We start from the raw sequence: 10,217 nt of genomic DNA, 5'->3' as shown, positions 1-10,217 counted from the left end.
TCGCAAACTAACATGAACACCAACAACATAAAAAGAATAACAACAACACAAACATGAAATAGATGCATTGCAAACACGTCCTTGCCTCCCTATCTCCACAAAGTAAAGACAAGGTTGTTACCTCACTAGGATGTTATTGTAGAGAATACGTCCAACTCTGTTGTGCGTGAAGATGATATTTGAAATTCAATCAGAATAATCTACAGTGTTAACGAAAATAGTATAATAGTGATAAAAGGGAGTTGAAAAAAGGTCTAATAATACCATAATAATTATTTGTGGAAAATAATTTTATATAATTTATAAAATTCACAAGGCACCACCCATGACTAGCTAGTACCCTACAACCGTACAAGATCCTAATAAATAAACAAATCACATGGAAACATCATGCTTTTCCACAAGGAAAAGAACAAGATTAGCAAAAACATGATGCTTGGCCCATATCCTTGACCTTCCACCACCCATCACCCAACCAAATCCTTCATGCAACCAGGCCCTTTTCTTGTGTAACAATTGTCTACATGTATTTTGTCAGGATCCAATGTTGAAGACAAAGGCATTGACTTATAAAAGATTTAGAAAATGAACCTTCCTTCTTTTGTCCACCTATAATAATAGCAATGTACAATAGAGCATTGGCTAGCAAACAACAACAAAAACTACTGTCTTTGTTGTATTCATATAGCCTCATATTCATATTGGTGGGTCAATATTGATTAACATCCAAGAAAAGTCCACCACAAATCACTTCTTCTTGCATTCTTACCTGGTCCAAAATTTTTGACTTTTTTGAGTCTTTATTCACACTAGTTAGTAGTAGCTATGTTGCTTCTTCTGAATGATAGAGGCTAGTAGTATTCCATTGAGGTATCAGGGCAACTTCCATCAGAGAGAAATTCTTTACTGAATGGAGGAGGAATGAATGGTGGTGAAGTACATCTTAAAAGTGCCCAATTGACTCCTTGGAAGAATGGATGGTGTTTGATTGCTGTAGCACCCATAGTTGATCCCATTCTTCGTGCAGGATCCTTAGTAAGGAGTTGTGATATCAGGTCTTTAACTGGGGCTGGCATTGATGGTTCCTTAGGGAATTCGAGGGCTCGAGCAACGATGTTAGCTAGGGTTAGTTCATGGTCTATACCTTTAAAAGGTGTTACTCCATATAGCAACTCAAATATGAATATCCCTAGTGTCCACCAATCTACTGCACTACCATGACCTTCACCTGATACAATCTCTGGTGCCAAATACTCGTGAGTTCCCACGAAGGACATTGAACGAACATCAACCGGTTCAGCTACAAATTCAGGGCCACCAAGATGTCCTAGCTTCTTCTTTCGCTTTCTTTTCGGGTGGAAGCATGAAACAGCAGGTACTATACAGTTTGGAAGGATACATGAAGAAGCTGTGAACTTTGGTGGTTCAATTTTGTACTCATTTTGTTGAGGTCCACCATTAGGTGTATTTTGGCTTGAAATCACTTGAGCTGGTGTTGATGTAGAGGTGTCACATTTTAGCGAGAGATCAAAGTCTGTGAGCATGATATGACCATCCGATCGGACCAAAACATTTTCAGGTTTCAAGTCGCGGTAAACTATTCCCATCATGTGAATGTACTCCAACGCTACCACCACCTCCGACACATAGAACCTGGAGATACCAAGTGGTAACATCAGGATTTTCACTAAGAAAATTTGAAATATAAAAAGTTAAACACAAAAAGATAAGACTAATGGAAGCATGAGGGAAACAAAGAAAAGAAAAATGAAGCAAGGACTTTAGAACTCAAAATTTTTGGGGGCCCACCTTTTTTATCTTGTATTTGATATTTGTATTGAATTTTTAAATTAATTTGATTTTGAGACACACAAGAATGATTAAAGAGGAAAGTTGCTCCCAAGCAAGATTTTTTTTATTCTAAGGTTCGAAACCAAGGGGTCCAAGACCTCTAGTTAAGGAAGGATGCGGCCCAATTTTCGTTGCACGAAGAAGTTTGTTTCAACTCTTATCATATGGGGAGGGGACCAATATGCTTCTTTAAAGATAGCAAAACTACTCTATATTTTAGTTTGTGGAATATGTGCTGCCCCCCCTAATTGTTTCCCCATGCAACGTAGCAAGATTTAAAAAGTAGGTCCTTGAAACATTGTCCCTATATCATGGCGCAACTTTAATGTCCTCTTCTCCTTTTTGTGCTCTTCGTTTGGTTGCTTTCCACAAGTGCAACATTATTACATTTTGTACTAGATTAATTAAAATGAGAAAAAAATGTTCGTGGGATATCCACAAAAGAAGAAAATATCAAGGACTTTCACAAGTGTGGTCTGAAAAAGGTTTTCTAGGCATACCTTACCCACCTTTATGGGATTGAGAGGGTTGTTTCTGATAGACACAAGGAAAATAACGATAACAAAATAACAAGATGAACAAAGTAAATGAATCGAGTAGTAGTAAAAGAGTTCTTTTAGTAATGGTGGTATCCGAATTAACCTGAGCACACACATCAACTAATTTCATGAGGTATCTGTTATCTCCTACTAGGATAGATATCGATTATCTAGGTAGACAATTATACTTGAAAATATCATGGGCAATTGAGCAAATTGAAAAGATAATGCAAGTATATTAGAATAAACTCACCCACAAATTAGTTGAAAAGTATGGCCTACACAAACAGGGCATATCTTTATAGGTAAAATATATCCTTGTACTTTGTAGGCAAAACAATGAACATGGGAAGCAAGAAAGGAAGACTATGTACCCCCAATAATTCTGATTAGTTCAGTAGGTAGTATTGCATTTTGACAAAGAATTAAATTATTATGGGACATTATTTTCCGTCTACTATTTTAGGTGTGAATAATTGATCTTTTGGTTAGTACAAGTTTGATAGATAAAGTTATCTGATACATGTGCTGGTATAAAGTAGGAGATATTATAACAACAATAGTATATTCAGTGTAATCACATGTGGGTCTTGGGAGGATGGGAAGTACGCTAACCTTACCGCTACCTTTGTGGGATAGAAAGGTAATTTCTAATAAACGCTCGACTTAAGAAAATTATGTTTCATAACATGTTTGTGCAAAATGTATGAGTAAAAAGCTAAAAGTAATGACACTAGAAATAATACTGATAACCAAAGATAAAGGAACAACCGTAGTAATAATATTGCTCTAGACTATGACCCTGCTCTACCACTAAAAAGAGAGAAATCGCTTGACTACTTACTAACTATCTACTCGATATAAGGTAACAAATATTCTATAAAATTAGTCGAGGTGCGTACAAACTGATCCAAACACCATGAATATAAAAATAAAAAAAATTATCTGATTTTTCTTTTTTGTTTCATGTGTCACAAGGGATCATATAATCAAAAGAGAGGTCCATCCAAATCATAAAAATCCAAATGTAGGCAGTGAAATGTCAAGTCAAAAAAAGTAATAATCTTGAGGACAGGATTTTCTGCTCAATCAAAAAATACTTTCTAAAGTAAAAGCTAGAGAAATTAGATTTGAATCATTTCTTCTAGTTTCCTTCTAGTCATATTATTATTTTTGGTCTAGCTAGGTTGTCATTATCTGTATAACTTGTGTACCAACATGGCATATTTGTCAATTATAGGAATAGTTAAATATATATAAAGGGCCTCCTATGTAGATCAATTTATTGCAATATAATATGGGACCACTTTGGTAAAGAGAATATTTTATGAAAAAAATAATTTTCAAAATTAAAATTCCAAATCCCTTATATTAAGGAAAAGTTACAAGGCAAGACTATTCCTTAATTTTGGGAATAATAACTGGAAAAGCTATCACATTTTAAAAAGTTTATTTGACAAATTAACTTTGGACTCATAATAATAGAATTTCATACTAGGATATTACCAAAAATAGAATTTAAATATTTGAAGAATTAACTATCTTGATTTCATTAATAAATTTATATATAAAATCTTCGAAGACTATCTTCTTAAGAAAGAAGGCAAAAATCTTTTCGAATTAGATTCCACATAATATTAATGAGGATTATTGTAGAGTGATAGTTTAATTTAAAAAAATTATTTTTATTAAAAAGCCTTTTATTTAAAAAAAAAATGTAATTCTTATTATCATGAATTTAAAATTTAATTAGATCTCAATATGAATATATAAACATTGATCGAAAAACATAAAATCTACACAACTACTCAAAACTTTAGTGGCTCTATGTTCATTCTTTTCTAGTGTGATAACAAATAATAATCACAGATTCAATTTGATGAAATGGTGAAGAGAGTAAAGTATACAAAGATTTTATCTCTATTTCGTGAAAGTCTCTAAAAGCATATTAGTAACAGGGTAGAGGTCGCATCAAATAGGAAAAAATACTCTAAATCATATAACTATAATAAAAAAAGAGTTGGAAGAAAAGATTCATGTTTGATTTGAAGTATTAGTTAATTTCGAAATTATTTTATTCCACCATTTATATTAAAATAGTGAAATTACTACTATATGGTATCTCATATAAAAGGTGAAATATCTCATCCATGAATATCTTTATTTATCTCATTCCACGTACCAAACGACTACACTACACCATTTATAACCGACTTTGATGTTATATAATCTTAGTATAAAATAATTTCTTCAAAAAAAAAAAAGGACTAGAGACGTGATTAGCTCCTTCCTTTTTCACATGCACCTCATCAAGTCAACTATTAAAAAAATTAATGAAATATGTATTGATTGATTAGTAATATAGGCCACTCCCATCATGATCATTAAAAGCTCTATCACTCCAAACGATAATTAATAAATCCCAAAACAATTATGACACACAAGTTCTTTTTTCCCAAACCAATATTTTAAAATCGACTAATTCGAATTCACACCCACTGATATGTAATATACATGTTAAATATTTAAAAATATAACACATTTTTACACGATTTAACACAGCTATAACAACATTTTTAAAATTATAGGGTTCGTAAAAACCTTGTTTTTTGAACCACGTGGCGAGTGCTTATTGGCTGAAGTTAAAATTTGACTTTTAAGTATAAAAGTCATATTAGTAAGCACGTGTGGATCACAACTTATAATAATAATAATAATAATAAACTAATCATAATTTTCTAATTATCTTTCCTAATTAATTACCATTTTAATCAATGATCCAGTGTGCACAAGTCCACTATAGATCCAGTGTGGCCTCAGTGAAAAGAAGAAGAAGATGACAGTGACCAACTTAGATGGAGCCATAATACTGACAATTACCAGCTCCAACACCACCTGGTGGGCTCCAGAGGAGCAAAATCGAAAAAGATAGGATCGAGAAATTCATCCGAACTCGAAAATAATATATTATATACTTTGAATTGCTTAGTGAAAATGTTAGTTTTGTCACTGTCAACATCAATAACAAAAAAAGTAAATTAATTACGAACTTCGTAGCTAATTTGATAGCACGAATTACAAAATTAGTAGTGATTGCAGTTGATGTGTGTAGTTTAAATGTACTATGAGAAAAGAGAATAGTGTACCTGACGGCGGATTCAGGGAAGCGTTTCGCCGGTTGACGTTGCCGGAGTACGTGTAGATCACCGCCGGGGCAAAACTCCGTCAATAAACACGACCATTTCGGTGAATCAATAGAAGCATAAAGCGTCGGAAGGAAAGGATGATCTAACATTTCAAGTATTTCCCGTTCAGTCCTCGCTCTTCCTTCCTTATTACGACTCGCAAGTTCCTTCTTATCCATAACTTTCGCAGCAAAGTACGCCGATACCTCCTTCGATTTCGAAATCTCCGTTACCGGAGCAGCTTTGATTTCCGCGAGGAAAACAGAGCCTATATCGCCGGATCCTAGTCGATGGAGAAATCGGAGATCAGTTAGAGAAATTGCCGAAGAAGTAGAAGTGGAAATACCACGTGTAATGGCGTCCCAGTAAGGATCACCGGAAGGAGTAGCGGCGCGTGGCTTAGTGATATGGTGGTGAAGAGAGTTGGAAGAGATAGAAGAAGCCGTAGCCGTCCATGTGGCTTCGGAGCCGGAACTAGTCGACCGGTTAATGTCAGTGGCGGTGGTGGTGGTAGTGCTGGTAGTAGAATTGAAGCTGATGCTTTGAAGGTCATCGGCTAAATCGTCGAGCCATGGCTCCATTTTTGGCTCGAGTTTTTTTTGGGAGAAGAAGAAGAAGAAGAAAAAAAATGTGAGTGAATAAAGAGAGACGTACGGAGCTTTTTTAAGGTGAAATTTTTTTCCTCGGGGAGCGAAATTCGCTTTGGGCCTTGAAAAAAGGGGGAATTGGGCCACGTAAAGTCCGTTGTTTGTGTACTATATTTTGGGTACCATTGGGCCCATAAAATATTTTCTTATTCCAAACTTACGTTTGAACATGCGGTATAAAGTCATGATTTCAAGTCAGCATTTGAACATACGAGTTGTAATCATGATAAATTTCAAAGGATTCTAAATCAATGTGGTGCCTTAGTTCGTTGCTTTCGTGAAACCATGGTCGCATTCATGGAGAAGGATTGCTCTTGACCTTTGTGTTCGTGAGAGTCCCAACGTGTTCGTAGAGAAGGATTGCTCTTGACCTTTGTGTTCGTGAGAGTCCCAACGTGTTCGTAGAGAAGGATTGCTCTTGACCTTTGTGTTCGTGAGAGTCCCAACGTGTTCGTAGAGAAGGATTGCTCTTGACCTTTGTGTTCGTGAGAGTCACAACATGTTCGTGGAGAAGGATTACTCTTGAACTTCGCATTCACGAAGAAGGGATAGTTTGAACGGGTCGTGGTCATGATGTAGCGGTCGGGTCAAGTGATTGTGTTAGTGATATCTTGTTTATGAACTATGGTTTGCTCATTTAATAAGATTGGATAATAATAGATTTTAAAAAAATATAGTTTTCACAATTTGTAGGTTTTCATGTTTAAGGAAAAAATACCTTAAGAAATTAGCATGTACTTCATTTCAATTTGATTTCATATCGCATGTCCAAACTGATCATTCCACCTTAATCAAGTATTTGCATGGATTCCTCTATTTAGTGGTGATCTTTAATTAGTTTTTTTTTTGTGCTTCTCTCAAAGTATCTTTAATTATGATTTAAATTTGCAAGACAAAGGTTTAAAAAACTTTGGTCTTGTCCGACATAAATTGTGTAGTATCTAAAGTCACACAACATATATTTAGAGAACTTATGCATTGTTCGACATAAGTTTTGTACATAGGAATGAGTTATATCTCTTGAGACATAACTTTGTGGATTCAAAAACTCAACTTATGTCTTCTATGAGCATAAGTTCTATCTGAACTAAGAGGAATAAGTTGTAGATTGTGAACTTCCTAATCCATATTGTTCTTACACTAAACGTATGCCTTATAATGCATAAATTAAGTTGTCTTTGAGTTTTTTTTGGACTCGTAAGACATAACTTGTGTCTTGTAAATTTATTTGCCTAATAATTTTTTTTGTTTTAGTTTTTTTTTTCTAGAGATATTTTTGTCCACTTTATTATTAGTCAAAGTGCTTAAGCGTAAAGGACAAAGATTGAAGACCACTAATTTAAGAGGCCAAAATTAAAAATCAACCAAAATAAGAACATTATTTATGCGGAAGACAATTATTTATTATTCGTATTTTATCTCGTATAAATTAATATTTAAATTTACACATAATTTTTATATAGAGAGAGACAACCATAAGAATAACCAATTATAACATAACTAATGGTTAGTTTTTATGCGGTGTATCAAATAAACAACCAAATATTATATTGTCAATACTAGATTTCACCACGTCTCATGTACGAAACAAAAACTATTGCAATTATTTTATTTGATTTTCAGTATTCAATACCCACATTGAAACTTGACTATTTCAGATTCACGCCGCATAGGGTGTCAATTCAGAAAAAATCACTCCCTGCCAAAGATTTTTTCATATCAACACGAGACCTCTGATTAAGGAAAAAATTACAAAGTTTTAATTTCAACTAGTTGCTCAAACTAGACTAGAAATAGCAAAAAAAAAATCCCATTATGAAATAAACTTGCTGTATTTTAAAATTATGAATTTGCAAATTGTAGTATTTACTAATTATTGCAATTTTGTAAATTTCCTCATATTTACTTATGTTCATGCTAAAGCTCAATCCACTATTGGTGGGTTTTATGGTTGTACTTATGTCTTGAATCGGAAGCGAATTTACATCGGAATTTGTGAATATACGTAACTTAATAACTTTTGTTCAAACTTTATATATTTATTCAAAAAATTTATTAAGTATTTAATCGTAAATTTCAAATTTTAAATTTGTTTTTGTTTTTATCGCATTCTTGATTGGTCGTGCTTTATCCAACCATCAAATTATTCAAATCAAAGGAGAAAATATTAAATGAGAAAACGATAGTAAGAAAGAGTTAAAGGATAAAGGAATAAATTCGAAAATGACTATTATGGAGTACAATTTATTATCCCCTTGGTTTGAATTTTGAAATTGTAACATTTATGGTTGTTCGAGGAATAAAAAAGTAAAAATAATTAAATTAAATTAAATTAAAGTGTGGAGATGTTGGTTAATTTTTATTGGTGGTAATAATTGTGTGTAGGGGTGTACAAACCGAATCGAAAACCGAAGCAAATCGTACATCGAGTCAAATCGAACAAAAAAGCGATGAGTGGTTTGGTTTGACTTGGTTTGGTATTGAAAAAAAAACCCGACTATATTTGGGTTGGTTGGTTTTAACTAAAAAAAATCAATCCGAGACCAAACCAACCCGACATTATATATGTAATTTTAAAATTTTATTTTATACATAAAAATATTTACATTGATATAATTCTAAAATATTTCGTATACCATTTCATAGTTTTTATCTCTTAATATATTATTTCAAGTTTAAAACTTAGAATTCGGAATGGTCCAATAAAGATTATAGTTCATAGATGTTGATAATTATAATAAAACTTAAATCAAAATCAAATTAATACTAATGCAAAAAGAAAATCAATTCAACACTAAGAATGACAATAATATTAAATATTTAGTTCTTTAGTTTTACATTGGTTTAGACAATTAAAATACATAATCTAATTTTAATTTTCCTTAAATATTTAGTAATGCAACTAATACTTATTAAACTTATTTTAGTATGATTTAGTACTTTTAAATTATGATCATTTTCATTATGACTTTGCAATATTTATTTTATATGATGATTTCATTATTATTTTTTATTGAATATTTTAGTGTCATCACTTATCTCATATTTTGTGTTATTTTCTTAAGAAATGCCTTAGATAATTGTATTTTGGTTGGACTAAAGAAATATTTGAAGCACAAGTTAATTATATGTTTGTATGCAAACTTTACCGAAAAATCCGAGGTTTATTAGTTTGGTTTCATTTATAAATTTAAAAATTCGACACAATGGTTTGGTTTGGTATTTGAAAAATCCGAACCAATCCGAGGTTGAAAAACCCGAAAAAATCTGAATTTTATTAATTTGGTTTGGTTTATAAATTTAAATTTTTTACACAAATAATTTGATTTAATATTTGAAAAACCCGAACCAATCCGGTCATGTATACCCGTAATTGTGTGTATTAAAAAAAAGAAGGTGTATTCAACGTTACATCAAAATAAGCAATTTAATATAAGGTGTTTAGATTGTTAGAAAATAGCATACACAGCGGAAGCATTCCAGAATCATACATCTTGCATGAGTATAGACAACAATCACAAATACGTATCACATACAAGGTATGCTGAAAATTAACTCAGGATTACCTCTTGAAGCGTGTGCAGATATCTTGAAGCAAATCCAACTCCAGCTCTACAGTCTTCTACAGTGATCCCAATTAACAATTGAACTCTCTCAATACTTGGGTGGGCAAGTATCGTATAGAATACTGAATTGTCTTTCTAGGTTAGAAGAATCCCTACTTATAGAGATGTCTTCCTAGTCCAAAAAGGAGAAGAAAGTATAAATCCTTATTCTTCAAGAAAACCCCAAAACTCACGTTTCTTTCTTGGAGGAAAATATACACGTTACTTTTCCTTCTTCTACTAGAAAATAGGATTCTGAGTTCTAGTTAAATTGGGCACTGGAGGGACCACAGAATTTATTACTGAGGCTTCCTATTATGGAAATAATTCCAAATAATTAATTTGAATTATTCTTACCATAATAAATTACAAATCATTCCACTAAAAATT

At 32.6% G+C, this 10,217-nt stretch overlaps 1 protein-coding gene across 1 annotated transcript; it reads right to left on the bottom strand.

Moving 5' to 3' along the window:
• Nucleotides 1–277: 277 nt before the first annotated feature.
• On the bottom strand, nucleotides 278–6,417 carry LOC102598952 (serine/threonine-protein kinase D6PK). The gene is made up of 2 exons (XM_006349043.2): nucleotides 5,537–6,417; nucleotides 278–1,653 (listed from the first exon to the last, which is right to left on the bottom strand). Exons 1-2 carry the CDS (start codon nucleotides 6,154–6,156, stop codon nucleotides 852–854), a joined length of 1,422 nt encoding a protein of 473 aa, XP_006349105.1. The 5' UTR covers nucleotides 6,157–6,417; the 3' UTR covers nucleotides 278–851.
• Between the last annotated feature and the right edge of the window lie 3,800 nt (nucleotides 6,418–10,217).

This window comes from Solanum tuberosum, unplaced genomic scaffold (assembly GCF_000226075.1).
Source record: "Solanum tuberosum cultivar DM 1-3 516 R44 unplaced genomic scaffold, SolTub_3.0 scf00101, whole genome shotgun sequence".
In the NCBI taxonomy this organism is placed as follows: domain Eukaryota; kingdom Viridiplantae; phylum Streptophyta; class Magnoliopsida; order Solanales; family Solanaceae; genus Solanum; species Solanum tuberosum.
Note: the sequence above shows the minus strand (reverse complement) of the source record. Positions and strands in the feature narration are given on the sequence as shown.